The sequence below is a fragment of the Bos mutus genome, chromosome 5 (genome assembly GCF_027580195.1).
Source record: "Bos mutus isolate GX-2022 chromosome 5, NWIPB_WYAK_1.1, whole genome shotgun sequence".
Lineage (NCBI taxonomy): Eukaryota > Metazoa > Chordata > Mammalia > Artiodactyla > Bovidae > Bos > Bos mutus.
The window spans coordinates 86,388,559-86,410,377 of NC_091621.1; the positions used below are offsets into that span (position 1 = coordinate 86,388,559).

The following is a 21,819-nucleotide window of genomic DNA, read 5'->3' on the forward strand; positions in this document are numbered from 1 at the left end:
AATTAACATGAAATTTTAAAAACATAGTTCCTTTGGAATAACAGATCTCAAAGAGAGGGACCCTCAGAGGTGAGTATCAACACTGTGTGATGTCTCTTTCATGACTCTAAAAATGAGTGTTTTTTTTTCCTTGAGCTTTCATTAGGGATAATTTTGTGAAAGAGAAACTGCAAAACTACAGTGAATACAAGAAAATATTTTAATAAAATATTCACTATAATGGAGGCTCTTAAGAAGTGAGAAGCCAAAAGAAGTAGATGTCCCTTTGGGGAATTCAGTCCTAAGTGAGACAGGAATGTTCTTAGCTGTTCTCCAAAGCTCTTTGCCTGGTTCTGCCAACAGGTGGCCATGAAGGGGACAAAGAAACCTCTGGAGGTCACTGTGAAGAACCAAGTGAATGAACAGAATCTACTTAGAAGTGATTAGAGCTAAGCAGTTTTTCTGTGGGAAATCCAAAAATAAATTAGCAAGTTTCTGTTCATGTTTTCAAGAGCCTGAATGAGAAGTTAACAGGAACTTTCATTCATCAATCATATTGTGGGGTGATTTCTAGCTTTGAAACATCAAGCCTTACACTGCAATAAGCTGATTTAACAGAATAGGAATTTTGGTTTCTAGTTAGATTCCATTATGTTCATGTAGGAACATGATTAGAATTGAACTCAGTTGTTGTTTTCCAATTTCACAGATGTTCCTGCCTAACATTTAAGTGCAATTTTCCTAATACTATTTCTCCTCATAATATACAATTTGAGGAATAAATACAATCCAATATTTAAAAATTAATCAGCAAAATAAACAAAAAAACAAAAAAGGAACCAAGCAGTTTTTGCCTCAAGCTTTTTACCTGGTGCAGTTTTAAAAAGAGAGGGAAAAGGAGATAGGAAAAACACAGTTTTGGGTCTTCTTGCCCATTCTATCCCTTTTCCAGGGTGAACCATAGAAACAGACATCTGTGATGTCACCCATTAAGCATTTCAAGCAGTATCATTTCTTGATCCACTTTTATATTCAAGGTCTATTACTATTCGTGTAATTCCTGTGTTTCAAGTGGACAGAAATGAGAGCATTTCCTCTGCATAACCTAAGCCTATCACTTAGGGTGACAGGGTGATATTGCAAGGGTGAAGCAAGTGTAAGACAGGAACCCTCCACCTTGTGAGTTACCATTTATTGACACAGAAAGTGCTGCTGTTGGAATATGCATATCATTTAGTGTAATAAGATAAACAAGGACAAACTATTGTGTTTCAGCTCCAGTGCAATGTCCATGCCCTGCAGAAACTCTTCAACAGCGGATCAAAGACTTTCTGGGGGTTGTCTTGCTGTCAGGATTCGGAAGTGTTCTGATTTCCCTCTGGAGTCATAAATTGCACCTTGGGCACCATGAGGGAAGAATTGTTCCGGCGGATGGAATTGTTCCTCCTCATGGAATTGTTTCTTCTCATGGAATTGCGCTTCCTTAGAGAATTCTGGTGGGACAATTCACTCTTCTGGAGGGTCTGGATAAGGATGGAAGGCTTCTCGTCCAGCTCTCGGGCACTGCACCTTGGAGCAGCTACTTTCACGGTGTTGCCGAATTTGGAGTAATCCACAGAGTACACGCCTTCCTCCTCGGTCACGATGGACACGAAGCGATGGCCCCACTGGATCTCCTCAGCAATGTAGGAGGTTCTAGCTTGTGTAGTAATGCCAGTAGTTTCGACCACTCCTTCTAGAATCACGATGACCTCCAGGTCTTGGTTGGCCAGGTCAGTGGCCGAGATATCGTACAAGGGGCTGCGCTTGTCAATCACATGGCAGATGATCAGAGGGGCCACCAGGAAAATGTTATTACTCTCAAGTGGGTTGTCAACAGGAATGTCCAGTTGGTGAATAGGTACCACCTCGCCTTCTGGGGTCGTGGTTTTCTTGACCACTTGGATGCGCACAGAGGCACTGATGATCATGCTTTTCCTTAGGTCCCCAACGCGGAACATGAAACACAGTTTGCCATTTCGGACGGCGATTACTGCATGGCGGCTGAAAATCAAGGTTTCTGCCCTTCGGTGAGCCTGGGCTGTTTTCATGAAAATGCAGCCCAACATGACTGCATTGATGATCAAACCCACAATGTTCTGTAGAATCAGGACTGTGATAGCCAGAGGGCATTCCTCAGTCATCATTCTCCCTCCAAATCCAATTGTCACTTGAACTTCAATGGAGAAGAGGAAAGCAGAGGTAAAAGACCTGTAAGGAATGAGATCAGAAAACAGTGCCATCAGTTCAGATTTTTGAATCATGAAATAACACATGAAGCTGAATTTTTCATGTTCTTCTTTCAAAGGCTAATTTTTTTTCATAAGTATTGTTGGTTAACGATTTTGTGTTACTTTCTGGTATACAGCAAAGTGATTCAGTTATATATGTTCTTTTTCAGATTCTTTTCCATTATTGGTTATATAATATTGAGTATAGTTCCTCATGTTATACAGTAGGTCCTTGTTGGTTATCTGTTTTATATATAGTAGTATGTATATTTTGATCCCAAACTCCTAATTTATTCCTCTCCCCTCCTTTCGCCTTTGGTAACCATAACCTGATTTTCTACATCTGTGAAACTAGTTCTGTTTTGTAAAGAAGTTCATTTGTATCATATTTTTAGATTCCACATATAAGCTATATCGTGATATTTGTCTTTCTCTGTCTGGCTTACTTAGTATGAGAATCTCTAGGTTCATCCACATTGCTGCAAATGGCATTATTTCATTCTTTTTTATGGCCGAGTAATATTCCATTATATATGTATATGTCTGCGTGTGTGTGTGTGTATACTACATCTTCTTTATCCATTCACCTGTTCATGTCCAAAGGCTATTAAATACTTTTGGAAACACTAGCCAACTTAATGTATCAAATGCCCTATTCTAAACACAAGCACTTGTTCATTTTCTCTCTTATCTGCGTGTATCATTGTGAAATACTTCACTTTCACAAGTGAAAAGTGAAAGTGCAAGTGGCTCAGTCGTGTCCGACTCTTTGCAACCCCATAGACTATACAGACCATGGAATTCTCCAGACCAGAATACTAGAAAGCGTAGCCTTTCCCTCCTCCAGGGGATCTTCTCAACCCAGGAATCGAACCCAGGTCTCCCACATTGCAGGTGGATTCTTTACCAGCTGAGCCACAAGGGAAGCTCAAGCATACTGGAGTAGGTAGTCTATCCCTTCTCCAGGGGATCTTCCTGACCCAGGAATTGAACCCAGGTCTCCTGCATTGCAGGCAGATTCTTTACCAACTGAGCTATCAGGGAAGCCCTTCACTTTCACAAAGGCATAGTTTATTTTGTTAAACTCCTTCAAGCCAATGTCTATTATTTATTGCCAAGCTGTGTTTAAGTGACTCAAGTTATATGGAACATACTGAGTGCTGAGTGAACTTTTTATTATTTACAACCTTTAAAATCATATTCATTAGTGAACACTATGTACCTTATATAGAGAAAGCACAGTGCAAAAGAGTGGTACAAAACATGTCCTTCAAAATACTAGTATTTTTAAATAAAAAAAGAATGCTGTGCTATTTGGAACCAAACATGTTTTCTTATTGATTGTTTCATTTTGTTCTCTAAGTGATCTAGAGAATGCTGATGCTTTTACAGGAAGGATTTGAGGTAAAGATTATTAAGTGACTATGTCAAGATCATAATTAATAAGGACACAAATCCTCTCATTTCTGGCCTAGTTTCTGAAAGAGACACAAGGAAGGGGCCAACATGTGTCAGGATTTTCTTGGGAAGATTTTTCAAACTGTGCTTCTCTTCCTGATCACAGTGTAAACACTGATTTGGTAGTTTAGGGTGGACCTGCGCAAGACTTTTGAAAAGCTTGCAGATAATTCTGATTTATCTCCCCAGTTGAGAAGCACCACATTTGGTCATTTTTCTCTTTAATTTATTCACTTAAGTACATAACCCTTACTGCTGTGGCTTCTTAATAGAAACAGTGTTAGTCATGTCTGCCCTCCACTCCAATTTCAAACTTCTCTAATTTTATAGATGATAGGTTAACTGTCAAAGCATTAGCTGTTTCTTAATGCCACACACAATGAGTGAGCAAAATGTTTAAATATTTGGGTTCTGAATATACACACTATATTTTGGTGGGACACCATGAATGGTAAGCAAGCACACATAAGATGATTTTTTTTTTCTACTAGGCTCATAATCAGGGATTTTTATTTTTTATTTAATTGAAGCATAGTTGATGTCGCGGATGATTCCTTTAACTTTTAAATGAAAAAGTGCCTTTTTTATCCTTTCTGTTGCTAAAAAGATTCATGGAAAACGACAACGATTGCTTTTTGCACTAGCTACAAACAAGATATACTGTATAAACCAAAACCATGGCAAAGAATAAGAAGAGACCCCAGAGAAGGGGCACGGACACAACACTGATTTCTGATAATGTATACATACTTCGATCCCCTGGAGAAGGCAGGCACCCCACTCCAGTACTCTTGCCTGGAAAACCCCATGGACTGAGAAGCCTGGTAAGCTACAGTCCATGGGGTCGCAAAGAGTAGGACACGACTGAGCGACTTCACTTTCACTTAATACATACTTCAGGCTTTCCCAGTGGCTCGGTGGTAAAGAATCTGTCTGCCATTGCAGGAGATGCAGGTTCGATCCCTGGGTCAGGAAGTAGGAAATAACAACCTGAAGTAGGAAACAGCAATCCACTCCAGTATTCTTGCCTGGGAAATCCCATGAACAGGGGAGCCTGACAGGCTGTAGTCCATGAGGGTCACAAAAGAGTCAGACACGACTTAGCAACTAAACAAACATACATGCTTCAGGGAGCAGTGATATGCCCAGATGTTTCATTTTAATGGCTTAAGAGACTATTCATATGCGATTTGTGTATGTTATTTATTTATGAAAGAACTTGCTTCCAAACATTATATGGTGCAAGACTCAGCCTTTTAATGAACACCTGTTGTGCTAAACAACCTCAAGAGATGGAAGTGTTTAGCTTCTGGTTTGTTCTGCTACAGAGGGAGTTAGGTTGAATAAGAAGAAGAAATACGTTGGTTTACTTTCTGACTAATGTTAGAAAGTCATTACATGAAAGGGAAGGTGAACCATCCTAGAAGGAGAAATGTTAAATATTATTTGGATACACTAGAAAATGTTCATTATAATAAGTTATTTTCAGTTTTGATGACAAGGTGGGACACTGAACTTATGAAAGGAAAGGAAATGCAAACAAATTAGACATATTATTAGTCATGTTTTAAATATCCTTTGGGGAAAAAATAGAAATTTTTCTGTTTCTACTTTTTTTTGGTGAAAAAGTATTATGTACAGTTGGTTATGATTAAAATTTTTATTGCACTGAAGTATACATAGTACCACAATATTAAAATAAAACCAGTAAGATTTTTAACATTAAAAGATGTTCAATAATATTTTTTAGGTAAGAAGTAAAATTTAAAATGTTAAAGTTAAATCAACTTCAATAAAAAGTTTAAAAATGTTTAGATAGTCATCTAATTAAAAATGAATAAATAAAATGCTAAAATTGTCACACTGCTAAAATCAAGTTTCTTTCATTGTATCTGCAACACTATTTCTCACAGTGAATTGAATGTTCACACCAGCAGGAATCCATCAGAAGAATGAACATACCTCAAAACACCTCTTGTTGAACAATAAAAGCTAGCAGTAAAACAGCTTTTAATAACCAGAGCACTCTGTCAAGTTATTTTACAAAATCACTGAAAATATCTCCCTTGTAATGACATACCTTTAATCAATTGCCTAATGAGTTTTTCCACAAGGAAAGCCAGTATTTTCATCTTGTGAATAAAATCTGTCATTTATTTTTCAAGGTTTATTATGTCTGTTTCTTTTATCTCATTTTATGTGGGTCTACTTCAAGTTTATTAAAAGTGTACCTCGATAGGAAAATGATTCACCATAGCAGTGCCAATAAATTTCTTAAAGAGAAATATTATAATGATATCTGACCTATACATATCTGTTAAACATAGTATCTTGTTTCCTTTATATTTGGTATACTGATGATCACGTACATTTCTTTCCCTGTATTTTCTTTGAGACAATAGTTTGTGACAAGTTTAAGTCAAGAAAATATTATCTAACTCGATGGTAAAGGCAATGGATCAATTCAATTTGGCTCTCCTCAAAATTTGAGCTGAAATCTGTGGTATGTGATCTCTGTGACAAATATTACATGCCCATTTTGATAACCTGGCATGGCAACTAGTCAGGGAAGGGAAGAATGGGCAAGTTTACAGGCTGGGTTTCTGCTTCTTGCAATGGTATGCTAACTTCACATTTCAGGATCAGCAAAGGTTTTATTCTTTCCAGTTTCCTGACAGAACGGTGCCTGTTCAAGTTGCTTTGTTTTATGAATTCTGTGAATTTGGGATATTATTCAAAAAATGTCCTGGAAAAATTGCTAGTATTATTACAAATATTTCTCTGCAGGAAGAATATTTTTGCAATTGATGTTATCTTTTTCCATCTTTAAACAAAAAAATTAAGAGACAAATCACCCCCAAGTAAATGTTCTTAGGCCATGTGAAAATATGAGAAGAGAATCACTGAAACCAAATTCACTTATCTTTGAAATATTTATGATGTAAGAAAAAAAAATCAGGGCAATCTAAGAACTGCCTTCCTATCCTACTAAAACTTTTAGAGAAAACCACAATGTTGAATCACTTCTACGTAATCTCTTCCATCAAACATTTGCACCAATTTCTATCAAAGATCAGCTTTTTTCTAGTTCCGAATGTTAACATAACTTTTAATTTTGGAATTAAAGCAGGCAATCAGCTATTCAAGATCATCTTGATAAAGAAGGGCTTAATATTTATTTCATTTCTGGTAGATTTATTTTTTAAATTTAGATCCCCTCTCCACCAGTGTTTTCCTAATTTTTTTCATTATTTCTGAAAATGTCACGGGAAGAGAAGTCATGGAACATTACTAGCATTTGCACAACATTTTTTGTTGATCAGAGATATTTCCTTTTGGATACTGGAACTATGGACAGCAGCTTTTCAGATGGACAACTAAATGTGTGCTTTTTTTTTTTTTTGAGGAAGGCACTCAGTGAAATCCTTTTTAAATAACCAGTATAATATTTTCAAGGCTAGCCCAAGGAATTGAAACTACATTTTCAAAGCCTCCTCATCCAAGGCTGCACCCCCAAAAATTTTAATACATCAGATTCGTTTTTTGTTTTGTTATGTTTTTATTTTTTTGTTTCTGAACATACTAAAATAAAGTCTTTAGTTCACTGTCAACAAAACAAAGAGAAGACAGAAAGGGCAATTTCATCTATTTTTCTGTACTGCCTTCCACCCCGCCTCAGCCCGACGCCTTCTTACCTGACGTTAGTCACACACACGGTGGACTCCAAGCCACTTTTCTCCATCCCGCTTTTCTCCATGTAAGCATAGATGTCCCCGTGGGCAAAGGCCACCAGCCACCACATGATGGCGAAGAGCAGCCAGCTGCAGAGGAACGACATGGTAAAGATGACCAGGGTGTGGCGCCATTTCAGGTCCACCAAGGTGGTGAAGATGTCCTGGAGAAACCGTCCTTGCTCCCGGATGTTCTTGTGCGCCAGGTTGCAAGCCCCGCTCTTGGCGATGAAGCGGGCCTTGGGGAGGCGGTCCCGGATGCGCGGTTTGCGCAGGTTCTCCGCCGCGATGCGCGCCAGCACATACTCCTCGGGGATGATGCTCTTCCTGGCCAACATCGTCCCGTCACCATAGCCAGCCTAGGCACCTGTCTGCGACCTGCCTCTCCTTCCCTCGAGACCCGTCCTGCGGGAGGGAAACCAAGATTAAGAACTACCCACCCCACCACCCTTCCTCGACTCTTCCGAACTTGCATGGAGGGGTGTGTCTATATCTTACAGGTGGAGTCCAAAGCTAAAGGTATGATCTTATAGTGCTTGAGTTCTTAGATCTCAGGAAAATTACTTGGTCTGAACCAGAACTGTTTTAATAGTCCTTATTGTTTTGAACACTTAAGGGCACAACCTTAGTTAAAATCAGGAGCCTTCCTGTAAACAGCAGCTTTAATGATAATTCTGAGATTACCCGCGTCTGTAGATTACTGCAAAAACCCAAGCGCACCGCGACAGCGAGGAAAACTGAGGCCAGCTTGGTATCACGATCTATTTAGTAAACTATTCACATGATGTAGCAATATTAAAAGTAGAGAGAGGGAATTCTTTTTCTGTTATTTTTAGAAGTAGGCAAAGAAAAGGCCGTAGACACTCCTGCACAGTATAAATAACTCGACAAAATAATAAGCAGTGTGCTATGTAATTTTACGAAGATGTATTTTACATTTGAAAGTATGAGTTGCATTTTTTAAAAAAATTTCCATTTGAACTCATAATGTAATAACTTGAACTTCTTTATGACAATGGGATCAACCATACAAGCTGCAGGAAAAACCCGGATAACAGCCTGCCCACTGCGTAAAGAGTTCATTAAAAGAATGTGCCCCGAAAATCCCTCCGACGCTGTCAACCTTTTAAATCTTTTGCGGGTACGCACTCAGCCTCCCCTCCCCTCCCCCGGAGGAGTGTTGAAACTTACAGACTCCGGGCCGCTGGCTGGGCGGCCGCAAGTCCTCGCACTCGCCGGCCGGCCGCGGACAGGTCCCTTGCTGTCCCATCTCCGTGCGCAGGAACGGTAGCTGCGACTGCTGAAGGGACCGATCCGGGGCCGCGTGTCCTAGGGAGAAGAGTTAAAGTAATAAAGGTGCAATTGAATCTGCACCCACTGGGGCGGGCTGGAGGAAGGGGGATGGTTGTCGCTCTTCCCCCTCCCCCTGCTCGGCTCTGGCCCTGGGCTGCTGCCGGGGGTGGAGGAGGGATTGCGGGGAGAGGAGCTGAGGGTGATGCTCCACAAATCAGTCTCCCAGTTCGGGCTTTGACGCGCGCCAGCCCTCTGAGGCAGCCGAAATTCCGAGATGGGGGCGGGAGGGGGTGGCGGGGGGAGGCGAGTCCGGGAGAGTTAGCGAACCAGCCTGGGGGAGGGGCGGCGGGGAAGGGCGGGGCCTGTAGAACCGGCTCTTTCTCCAGTAGCCGAGACCCCCTGCCGCCAGCATGAATTTGAAAGGCTCCCAGCGCAGAGGAGAGAATTTAGAGTTCGAGTGCATAGACGTAAAGAGATTTTTTTTTTTTTTTTAAACCTGGGTAGGTAACTATGCTACTTCAGATCGAGTAAAACCAGAGATAGAGATCAGCAAATATTCTTCAGAGGCGTCCGGGCTATGTGCACATGTGATTATTTACATTAAATTTCCGTCTGGTAGGGATGATCCAAGTAGAAGATGTTCTGAAACCCACTTTGTATATTTCTTCACCAGCCAAAGCTGGTTCTCAGGGAATAACACACACACACACACACACACACACACACAACTGCGACCAAAAAAAAAAAAAAGTAGAAGAAAAAAAAACCCACTCAAAGTCTCTTCCAATAAAAAAATTTTTATCCTGAACAGGGACTGCTGTCAACACTTTAGAACTCAAACCGTCGTCTTTAGTAATTGGTGGCTTTCTGAAATGTTGCAGCTTCTCCCTCTTGTGTAGATGTCCTGATGATAGACTAGAGCAACTGTGCACAAGAAAGGTTATATAGTAAATATCTTTCTATAGCTTTTTGAAAAGGAGCCAGCAAAGACAAATGTGCTTTCTCCCACAGGTCAGGCCTCCTGATTTGGCACTTGTGTTAATGGAAACTTTAATTCTTGGAAATTTCATGTATTTTCCAAGACTCAGAGCAGAAAGCAGTATGGAGCATAAACAATGTGTTCATTTAATTACCAAGAGACCTAAAATTAGTCTTTAATGAAGGCAAATGAAGAATCGTTTTTTCCTCCTAGTGGATAGACCTGCTTAACCCCTTCAAGCCTGGGGATCCTAGTCTATTAGTGGTAGCTCTGTTCTCCACTGTTGTGAATTTTTACAGTAATTTGTGTAGTAGTTTTACTACAAATGTGGGGATCCAATTGTACAGTTAATCCCCTCATTATTCCATTTTGCAATTGTTTGGTGTACAATTTATTCCCTGTTATTTTAGCTGGGAAAACATTCATCAAATACCTATTTGGGCAAGGGATATATATATATATATATCTCTAATCACAGTTGCTGTTCTTAAGAGATAGACAGTTGTAGTAAGAGACATGGGTTTGATAATAAACTCTAATACTAGTAAGGATATAATTAGAATGTGAGTGGAAATAGAACTAATCAAGATATATTAAGACTAGAAGACTAAGGAAAGAAATCAGCATAGATTATTTGGCATCTGATCTAGTCTGAGGGGCTTCCTCAGTGACTCAGCAGTAAAGAATTTGCCAGCAGTGCAGGAGACACTGGTTTGATCCCTGGGTTGGGAAGATACCCTGGAGGAGGGCATGGCAACCCACTCCAGTATTATTGCCTGGAGAATCCCAATGGACAGGGAGCCTGGTAAGCTACAGTCCATGGGGTCGAAAAGAGTAGGACATGATCACTAGTCTTTGAAAGACCAGATATATTTGGGTTAGGAGCAAAACTGAGAAAAGACATTCCACTTTTCTCAGGAAGGAAGAGTGTGAGGGAGCATTGACAAGAGTGAGCCATGTTTTAGTAACAAAGTAATCAGCATTGATGCAGCAAGGTAGGCAAAAGAGCCGGGTTGGATGTGTGGGTCCAGTGCTCCCTGAACAACCTCTGTCACACCACTCTGAACACTTTAGGAGTTATTCCTGTCCTTGTCCCATGCCCTCTCCACTCTTCCCTGCAGTCCATGAAACTGAGGGCTGCTAGAGAGCAGGGCTGTGACTCAACCTTCAAGCACAGCTTAAACATCAGAGGGGCTCAAAGAATACTTTTGAGTCAATGAATGGGAAAGATAAAGTTGAAAACCGTGTTGATACCTAAGAAAAAGCCCCACAAAAACCAAAAAACCAGACAGCCTTAAATGCTCAAAAAAAGAAGTCTGGACAGTCTTTAGGAGGTAGTGGTAAGCCATGGAAGGAAGCTGATTAGAGAACACCAGAAGTGCCTACTTTCAGTTCAGTTCAGTCGCTCAGTCGTGTCCAACTCTTTGCGACCCCATTAATCGCAGCACGCCAGGCATCCCTGTCCATCACCAACTCCCGGAGTTCACTCGACTCAGGTCCATTAAGTCAGTGATGCCATCCAGCCATCTCATCCTCTGTCGTCCCCTTCTCCTCCTGCCCCCAATCCCTCCCAGCATCAGAGTCTTTTCCAATGAGTCAACTCTTCACATGAGGTGGCCAAAGTACTGGAGTTTGAGCTTTAGCATCATTCCTTCCAAAGAAATCCCAGGGCTGATCTCCTTCAGAATGGACTGGTTGGATCTCCTTGCAGTCCAAGGGACTCTCAAGAGTCTTCTCCAACACCACAGTTCAAAAGCATCAATTCTTTGGCGCTCAGCCTTCTTCACAGTCCAATTTTCACATCCATACATGACCACAGGAAAAACCATAGCCTTGACTAGAAGGACCTTTGTTGGCAAAGTAATGTCTCTGCTTTTGAATATGCTATCTAGGTTGGTCATAACTTTCCTTCCAAGGAGTAAGTGTCTTTTAATTTCATGGCTGCAGTCACCATCTGCAGTGATTTTGGAGCCCCAAAAAATAAAGTCTGACACTGTTTCCACTGTTTCCCCATCTATTTCCCATGAAGTGATGGGACCAGATGCCATGATCTTCGTTTTCTGAATGTTGAGCTTTAAGCCAGCTTTTTCACTCTCCACTTTTACTTTCATCAAGAGGCTTTTTAATTCCTCTTCACTTTCTGCCATAAGGGTGGTGTCATCTGCATATCTGAGGTTATTGATATTTCCCGGCAATCTTGATTCCAGCTTGTGTTTCTTCCAGTCCAGCGTTTCTCATGATGTACTCTGCAGATAAGTTAAATAAGCAGGGTGACAATATACAGCCTTGATGTACTCCTTTTCCTATTTGGAACCAGTCTGTTGTTCCATGTCCTGTTCTAACTGTTGCTTCCTGACCTGCATACAGATTCCTCAAGAGGCAGATCAGGTGGTCTGGTATTCCCATCTCTTTCAGAATTTCCCACCATTTATTGTGATCCACACAGTCAAAGGCTTTGGCATAGTCAATAAAGCAGAAATAGATGTTTTTCTGGAACTCTCTTGCTTTTTCCATGATCCAGCGGATGTTGGCAATTTGATCTCTGGTTCCTCTTCCTTTTCTAAAACCAGCTTGAACATCAGGAAGTTCACGGTTCACATATTGCTGAAGCCTGGCTTGGAGAATTTTGAGCATTACTTTACTAGCGTGTGAGATGAGTGCAATTATGCGGTAGTTTGAGCATTCTTTGGCGTTGCCTTTCTTTGGGATTGGAATGAAAACTGACCTTTTCCAGACCTGTGGCCACTGCTGTGTTTTCCAAATTTGCTGGCATATTGAGTGCAGCACTTTCACAGAATCATCTTTTAGGATTTGAAATAGCTCAAGTGGAATTCCATCACCTCCACTAGCTTTGTTTGTAGTGATGCTTTCTAAGGCCCACTTGACTTCACATTCCAGGATGTCTGTCTCTAGGTCAGTGATCACACCATCGTGATTATGTGGGTCGTGAAGATCTTTTTTGTACAGTTCTTCTGTGTATTCTTGCCACCTCTTCTTGATATCTTCTGCTTCTGTTAGGTCCATACCATTTCTGTCCTTTATCGAGCCTATCTTTGCATGAAATGTTCCTTTGGTATCTCTAATTTTCTTGAAGAGATCTCTAGTCTTGCCCATTCTGTTGTTTTCCTCTATTTCTTTGCATTGATCTCTGAGGAAGGCTTTCTTATCTCTCCTTGCTATTCTTTGGAACTCTGCATTCAGATGTTTATATCTTTCCTTTTGTCCTTTGCATTTCGCTTCTCTTCTTTTCACAGCTATTTGTAAGGCCTCTCCAGACAGCCAGTTTGCCTTTTTGCATTTTTTTCCATGGGGATGATCTTGATCCCTGTCTCCTGTACAATGTCACGACCAAGATGGCTTTGAAGGTTGCGTTTCTAGGTAGAGTCCTTTCAGGCTCCAACATTCTGTGATGGGCAGGAGGGGACACTGGAAACTGTCGTGTTAATTAGAGAAGGAGTGAGGTCTAGGGCTAATAAGCAATGTCAATAGACAATATACAAATGTATACAAAAAGAAAGCTACAGAGTCAATATTTGGAGGGTAAAGTCACAGAGGACTGTGACATTGCGATGAGAGAGAAATAGGGAAATTGAATGGGAAATGGTGAACTTTTGAGGAGAATTACAAGAAGATTGGCCACAAATCCATATCGGAATGTTATGGAAATTCTGGTCTTTTGTGATAATAATCATATTTAGAATTCAGTTTTTTTTCCTAGTGAGATGTAATTCTTCTAAATACGCAGTTTCAAGTTTTGACTTGTTTTGGAATGATAAACTCTGTACCGTACTTTTTAGTAGTCAGTGCTTCAAATTAATTCAAAATAAGGGCACTAAGAACACACATAATAAAGGTTAATTTTAAGAAACCGATAAGTAAAGTTTTGGCAATAATACGCCTAAAAACAAATAGCAGCCATCCAGATGGAGATTGTGTACTATAAAAGCATCACAGGCTTTCTTTTTCTTTTCTCTTTCCTTCCTGACATTTTTTAAACCAAGTCTTTATGTTTTTTTCCTCTAATTTTTCTGCACTGAATGGAAGCTGCATGAGGACACATAGTTTGTTGTTAATACCGCAGACCCAGTGTCTGGAATTGTTCCCAGCTCCTGGAAAGGGGTACTCAACAAATACTCGTCAAATGAAGGAAAGAAGGAATAGTGCTCGCAGCACTGTATTTCTGTCTTACACTTACTCTAACTCTCATCTTTCCTTCTTTGTGTATTTACAACCATTTCTCATAGCCCATCTAGGTAATCTGAAGCTTGGCGGGGTCCCCTTGAAGTCTTTATTGTTGTCATTGTTCAGTCACTAAGTTGAGTCTGTTTTTCAACCCCATGAACTGTAGCCCACCAGGCTCCTCTGTCCATCGGATTCTCCAGGCAAGGATACTGGAGTGGGTTGCCATATCCTTCTCTAGGGAGTTTATCCAACCCAGGAATCAAACCTGTGTCTCCTGCATTGACAGGCTTATTCTTTACAATTGAGCCACCTGGGAAGCCCTCCTTGAAGTTTGGGGCCATATCTGTCTGCGAAGATTTCATTACTCATCATCTCTCCCTTCTTTCTTTATTTTTTCCTTCTCTTCCCTTCAAACTCCTCCTTCCTCAGCAACTCTCCTCACTACTCCAGGTCCCCAGTACTTAGATTTGTTTACATATGAAACTTGTTTAAACTTGGCATTTGCCGGCTATGTTTCTCTTGACAACTTTTAAACCTAATGGAGATATATCTGTATCCCCAGAGATCTTTGTGGACACAAGTAGCTGCTAAATAAATATCTATTATTAATTGATTCTAGTTCTTCCCCCTATAATCCCCCTTTTCTCATATTATAGGCCAAATAATGAACATTTAAATTTACTTCTGAGAAATTTGTGAGGGAAATCAAATTTTCAAGAACATATTTACTACTTCAGGCTTATTTTATTGGTCTGTTTATTTAATCACTCTTGCTGTCATCCACTTAAAATTTTCTTAACTGTTCTATAATGTCCTGATTGCTCTTTTAAGAGTGAAGACTGATTTGTCCGTTACTCCTAGAGGAGACCTCTAATGAACAGAGCTAACTTTAAATTTTATGATTTTCTTGACTTTAGGAATCCAGTAAGAATCTGCTCATGTTACATCCCAGAGAAATTTATACAGTAATCGGGAAACAATTTAAGGATATCTATTTACTTATAAGTAAACATCTGTTAGATTCCTTTTAGACTTTATGTGCATTTTATTTGCAGATAAAAAGATTTCTGCAGTTCTCATTCTCCTAAGAAACAGAGTTGGTCGGGTGACTTCAAACAAGAAAGGCTGATCCTTTCCCCATTTGTCTGCTGCTTTGATTATTAAATACAAATCAGTGAAGTCCTTGAAAGGACCCTTTTAAAATTTTTTATTTATTTTTTAATTGAAGGATAATTGCTTTACAGAATTTTGTTTTCTGTCAAACCTCAGCATGAATCAGCCATAGATATACATATGTCCCTTCCCTCTTGAACCTCCCTTTTATCTCAGGTAAAGGGTAAAGGCCTTGCGTTTGATGACCTTGCCTTTGATTTGACTTGTGACTTTAGAACTCTTGGTTTGTCTGAGCCTTATTAAATTTTAGAATTTGGAGAGTCTTCAGATGACAATGGAAACGATTCATGTTAGCAGCCCAAATAACAGTTCGTCTATTTGCTTGATCTGCTGCTTTATTAGTGTCCTCATATAAACCACTTTGGAACATACTGCTTTGGAATCAACTTAGTAAAACTGTTACATAAACTAATAATCAAAACAACATGTTATACACTCACTTTTTGGAGTTATCATGAAATGGGAATGACAATATAACCCTTGGTACTTATCTGTTCCAGTGATTTCAGAGAACATTTCTTTTTTAGATGTGTATCTATTATGTGCAAAAGAACCTCACTCTCCAAATTAGGTTACCCGTTTCTTCAATGATATCAATTAGAGCCATCAGTGAAAAAAAAATTTCCATGCGGCTTGCATGTGCAACACCTCAAACTTCTGCCAGCTCACAGGTGTGAATCTGTGAACCAGGAAGGGGGCATTCATAACAATGACTATCTTTTAATATACAACCAGGTGAACAAAACAAAGCCCCGGCTCCAGTGCATTCTTAGGAAGGTGTTAGCAAACAAGTAGACAAGTAATACATTCTATAATTATCAGTGGTGTTGAAATTTATAAAGAGAGGAAAGCAGGAAAAGCAACGAGAGTAACTGGGGCCAGAGATGAGCCATTTTACAGAGTTCAGAATAGACCTCTTTGTATGTGTGCCTGCTAAGTCACGTCAGTCGTGTCCAACTCTTTGCCATCCTATGGACTGTAGCCCTCCCGTCTCCTCTGTCTACAGGATTTCCCAGGCAAGAATACTGGAGTGGGTAGGTATTCTTTCCTCCAGGAGATCTTCCTGACCCAGGAATCGAACCCATGTCTCTTATGTCACTTGCATTGGCAGGCGGGTTCTTTACCACTGTAGCTTGCCAGGCTCCTCTGTCCATGGGATTCTCCAGGCAAGAATACTGGAGTGGGTTGTCATTTCCTTCTCCAGGGATCTTCCTGACCCAAGGATCGAACCTGGGTCTCCCACATTGCAAAGATTCTTTACCATCTGAGCCACCACGGAAGCCCTAAAACATCTGATCCGTAATCCTAAACCCTTTTTAGTGAACAATATCTCAAAGTGAGGATTGTTAATCCATGATCCAACTACATGAGAGACACATGGTTACCTTACTTTAGGCTCCTCCAAGCTTTTATGGAAGGAAAGATAGAATAAGATAATTTCTTGGTCCCTAGATTGAAGTATCTTTCATGAGATGGTATAAACACTTCTAATGAGGCACATTTAAGAATGCCCCTGGAGAATGTATTGCCCACTTAGGTTTAAGAAACTCATAGAATGATTATGAGACCAAGATGACACAATCCATACAAAGCACTTAGTGACCGGTCTGTTGTAAATACTTAATAAAGGTCAGTTCAAGTATTATTTTTGGGACCCCCACCAACCTTCAGAATCCCAACTACCCAGCAGCACTTACACTGGCATGTCCTCAACTCTTGAATTTAATCAAGACTGAAAGCGAGTCAGCCAGGATACTGGTAATAAAATAGAGACCCAAGAAATCAGCATGTCTGGATTACTGTAATAGTGTCTCCAAGAGAAAAGTGGTTTCATCAGTCAAGTAGAGCTTCCCCATGGTAATTATTTTCTACTGGTAGGGTGAAAAATGCTAGTACTAAATGAAGCGGGTCCTAGCATTTTCTAAGAGAAGATGGAGAATAGACGCTGTCACTAGTACTGCAAGCTGTGAAATTTTGCCATGATATTCTCAGGCCAAAGACAGGCAAGTTTGCAGAAGCCTCAGGTCTGTCTTGCTATAGGCTTTTTTGAAGCTCTTAGGGAGACAGCAATTCCCAACAATGTCTTAATCCATTGCTAAGCTTTCACGTCACTATTTTTTGAAAAATCAGTGACTCATGCAGTTCTTGGAAAGGGGAACCTGATATTTTCCAGAACTCTCTCAGGAGGGTACTCCTTACTGCCACCTTTCAAAAATGCCTGCTGCAGAAGGGCTTTTTAGAAGTTGAACGTTTTAAAGTGACATGTAGACTCACTGGTCCCAGTGATCATTTACCAGGATTTTTTTCTGCTGTTAAATAGCCTGAATATTCCTTTAGGTAAAAATGACCTATGCCAGAAAAGCCTTCACAAGATTGTTTTTCTAAATAGGTTCAAATTAGAATGAAATATTTGGTATTTGTTGCTAATTTAAAATGTCAAATTCCCTCTTTTAATGTTAGAATAAATGGGATAATAAAATGCTCTCCTCTCTGTAAATCTACAGAAATTTATTATGCGGTTGAGTCGTCTCTTTTTCTTTAAATTGAGAAATTGTGGAAGACACATGAAATATACATGTATACAATGAAGACACTAATATCTGCTTCTCAAGAGTTTTATATTAAATGAGGCAAGTGTGTAAAAGGATTTAGCACAGGCTAATTACACTTAAAACATAATATTTTCTAAAATAATTATAACTTTCATGCTACTTCTTTAATTAGTATTTAATTTTTAATTTGTGTATTTTTTCTTAACCTGCATTTGTTGGTATTTTCAGATCAATAGTAAATAATAATGATGCTAATAGACATGCTTTTCTTTTTAGTGATTTTGAGAAAATGCTTCCAGAATATATAATTCACATGGTTATTTTGAGGTAGTGTGCTTTTTCCACCTTTCTGTGTTTCTTTTAAAGCTTTATTTTTTAGCCACACTGGGTTTTCATTACTGTGTGCTAGCTTTCTTGAGTTGTGGTGAATGAGGGCTACTCTTCACTGCTGTGCATGGCCTTCTCATTGCAGTGGTTTCTCTTGTCGTACAGCACAGGCTCTAGGCGTGCGGACTTCAGTAGTTGTAGTGAACGGGCTCAGTTGCTCTGTGGCATGTGGAGTCTTCCTGGACCAGGAATCGAACCCATGTCCCCTGCATTGGCAGGAGGATTCTTATCCACTGTAGCATCATAGAAGTCTAATTTTTCTATATTTTTAAAATCAAAAAGAAATGAAGAATTACATAAGAGACCTTTATAGCATATACCAAAGTGACCTTTTTTTTTCTTCCTTGGCCAGTTAATAGGATGAATTAAAAGTTACCAGGTTAAAAAAGTTATATTATTTTTACATTCCTGTGATAAACTTCACTTTGTCATTGTAAGTTATTATTTTAATATAATACTAGGTTGTTTTCCTAATATATACTTAGGATATTTGCATTGATACCTTTAAGTGAGTTAGTATTATTCTTTCTGTGTTATCTCTGCCTGATTTTGGATAAATGTTATGAGTGTAGAAAGAATTGATGCATATCCCTTCTCTATGGATGGTAATAGTTTAAATAGAATAGGGATTAGGTACTTCCTGAAATCATCTGAGTCCAAATTTTTTAGCAATAGTTCTTGGCTCTCTGAGTCCTCTTCATGCTCAGTTTTTCCCTCTGGGACCTTTCTTTCAGACCTTCTAAATCTAGCCTCCACATCATTTCAGTGTCTTTTTTTTAATTGACATATATTTGCTGTACAATATTATATGCTACAGGTGTACAATATAGTGGGCTTTCCAGGTGGTGCTAGTGGTAAAGAACCCGCCTGCCAAAGCAGGAGACATAAGAGACATGGGTTCAATCCCTGGAGGAGGGCATGGCAACCCACTCCAGTATTGTTGCCTGGAGAATCCCATGGACAGAGGAGCCTGATGGGCTACAGTCCATGGGGTTGCAGAGTTGAACACGATTGGAGTGACTTAGTACACATGCGCATATAATATGTTGATTCACAATTTTTGAAGGTTATACCCTATTTATAGTTATTGTATTTGCTATGTTCTCTGTATTGTACAATATACCGTAGCTTATTTTATACATAATAGTTGTATCTCTTCATCCCCTACCTCCTTGCCTCTTCCCACTGGTAACTAGTTTTCTACATTTCAGTGTTTTTATTTTCTATCAGTTTTTTCTGTGCTACATTCTAAATCTATCTCCAGTGCAAAGAAGTCTCTCATAGTTTAAACTTAATTGCTGTTTAACCTCTCCATTGAATTGGTAATTTTAATGGCTTTTTTCTTTTCTAGAAGGTCCCTATTTGATTATTTTAAATTAATTTGCTCTTTTTTCTTACCTTTAAAAAGCCTTTGTAGGGTTTCCTTGGTGGCTTAGTGTTAAATCTGTCTGCCCATGCAGGAGGCCCGGGTTCGATCCCTGATCAGGGAAAATCCCACTTGCCACAGAGCAACAGAGCCCCTGAACCACAACTACTGAGCCTGAGCTCAAGAGCCCAGGGCTGCAAGTACTGAGTCCATGTGCTTCTGAGGCCCACGCACCTAGAGCCTGTGCTCTGCAACAAGAGAAGTCACTACAGTGAGAAACCCATGCAGCAACTAGAGTAGATCCCACTTGCCACAACTAGGGAAAAACCCTGAGCAGCAACGAAGACCCAGCTGAGCCAGAAATAAATAAATAACATTATTTAAAAAATGAGAAAAGAGACTGAAAAAAATGAGCACGGCCTCAGGAATCTATAGAATATAACAAAAAATGTAATATTAAAAACCAAAAAACCTATGTATACAACTATGTGACTGCCATACAGATTACAGACCAACTATAAAACATATTTATCACTCTAGAAAATTTCCTTCTGCCCCTTTCCAGATTGTAATGGATCCCCACCAGAGCTCACTTGGTATGGCTTATTTTATTATTGGTTTGTTTTGCTTGTTGCTTAGCTTGGTAAACATGGAATCGTGTATAAAGATACTCTTATGGAATCACATATAAAGATACTCTTTGGTATCTGCGTTCTTTCACTCAGCATAATATTTGTGAGCTTTGGCCATGTTGTTCCATATACCAGGAATAGTTATTTCCTGGTGTGGATTAGCCACCATTTATTCATCCATCTTCCCGTTGTCAGGGATTTGGGCTGTTTTTGTTTTCTTTTCACTCTTAGGAATAAAGCTGCTCTTAACATTTCTGTACAAGTCTTTTTGTGGACATAAGCACTCATTTCTCTTGGATATGTGCCCAGAAGTGGAAATGTTGAGTCCTGGCAGAGGCACATATTTTTAGCCTTAGTAGAAACAGCCAGTTTTCCATATTGGTTGTGCCATTTATACTCTCAATAATAGCGTGTGACAGTTCCACCTTCACCAACACTTGGTATTGTTAGTCTTCGTGGTTTTAGTCATTTTAGTGGGTAGGTAGCTGTTCTTTTATTTGCATTCCTGATGAAAAATTATATTGAGCCCATTTTCACATCTTTTTTGGAAAAACATACATATTTTTAATATCTTATGGATCATTTTATTTTTCTAGTTTTTGTGCTAATATTGTTATTTGTTGTGTCTCTTGATTCCTATCCTGGTGATTTTAATTTTGAATGGGAGTTAATCTGATTTTATTCATCCTTCCCAGGAGATGTAGGTTGTATCTCAGCAGACTGATTTTGCATTTGCCCTTTCCAGAATTCCAAGGATTTCAATATTTTGGAGCCATTTTTATATAATATTTCAGCTTGAATATATGATCTCAACATTGTAAAGTTGGAATCATATCAAAATTTTAAAAATCGTATCAAATTTTAAACTTTCAGAAAAACTTTATTTTCTGACCTAAAAAATCCCTAATATTATTGTGCTTAGTTGTTTGGTCATGTCTGACTCTTTGCGACCCCATGGACTGCAGCCTGCCAGGCTCCTCTGTCCATGGGGACTCTCCAGGGAAGAATACTGGAGTGGGTTGCTATGCCCTCCTCCAGAAGATCTTCCCAACCCGAGGATCAAACCCAGGTCTCCCATATTGTAGGTGGATTCTTAACTGTCTGAGCCACCAGGGAATCTCTATAATACTATTAAGATGTGATATATGTAGTGAGTTCTCAATGTTAATATTTCATATCAGAACATGCTTTTCAAATTATAAACTTTTTTCAAAATCATTTGAGCTTCACAAAAACAGTGATGCAAGCAGGCAGTTGTTATCATGCTTTCTTGTTTTTTTCCCTTTTTGCAAATGAGGAAATGGAAACTCAGCCTTTTAATGATAAGTCCAAGGCCATACATTCAATGTGTGATCAGACCAAGACTAGAACTCAAGTCTTTTAATTCTTGGTCCACTTCTTTTTTTTCAATATATTCTACTTAGACTGACATAATTCCTTGTTATGCTTTTGAACTATGGTGTTGGAGAAGACTCTTGAGAGTCCGTTGGACTGCAAGGAGATTCAACCAGTCCATTCTGAAGGAGATCAGCCCTGGGATTTCTTTGGAAGGAATGTGCTAAAGCTGAAACTCCAGTACTTTGGCCACCTCATGCGAAGAGTTGACTCATTGGAAAAGACTGATGCTGGGAGGGATTGGGGGCAGGAGGAGAAGGGGACAACAGAGGATGAGATGGCTGGATGGCATCACTGACTCAATGGACATGAGTCTGAGTGAACTCCAGGAGTTGGTGATGGACAGGGAGGCCTGGCATGCTGCGATTCATGGGGTCACGAAGAGTCGGACATGACTGAACGACTGAACTGAACTGAACTGA

At 39.6% G+C, this 21,819-nt stretch overlaps 1 protein-coding gene across 1 annotated transcript; it reads right to left on the reverse strand.

The window, feature by feature from the left end:
• Positions 1-1,156: 1,156 nt before the first annotated feature.
• Positions 1,157-8,989, reverse strand: KCNJ8 (potassium inwardly rectifying channel subfamily J member 8). Its single transcript, XM_005893233.3, has 3 exons — positions 8,630-8,989; positions 7,403-7,843; positions 1,157-2,229 (listed from the first exon to the last, which is right to left on the reverse strand). Exons 2-3 carry the CDS (start codon positions 7,774-7,776, stop codon positions 1,329-1,331), a joined length of 1,275 nt encoding a protein of 424 aa, XP_005893295.1. The 5' UTR covers positions 7,777-7,843; positions 8,630-8,989; the 3' UTR covers positions 1,157-1,328.
• Between the last annotated feature and the right edge of the window lie 12,830 nt (positions 8,990-21,819).

What these genes read in the sequence shown, in the direction of transcription:
- KCNJ8 (XM_005893233.3), bottom strand. Translation starts at nt 7,776, where the DNA reads ATGTTGGCCAGGAAGAGCATCATCCCCGAGGAGTATGTGCTGGCGCGC. An exon ending in GTGTGTGTGACTAACGTCAG is followed by an intron (nt 2,230 to 7,402) that starts GTAAGAAGGCGT and finishes CATTCCTTACAG; the next exon opens with GTCTTTTACCTCTGCTTTCC.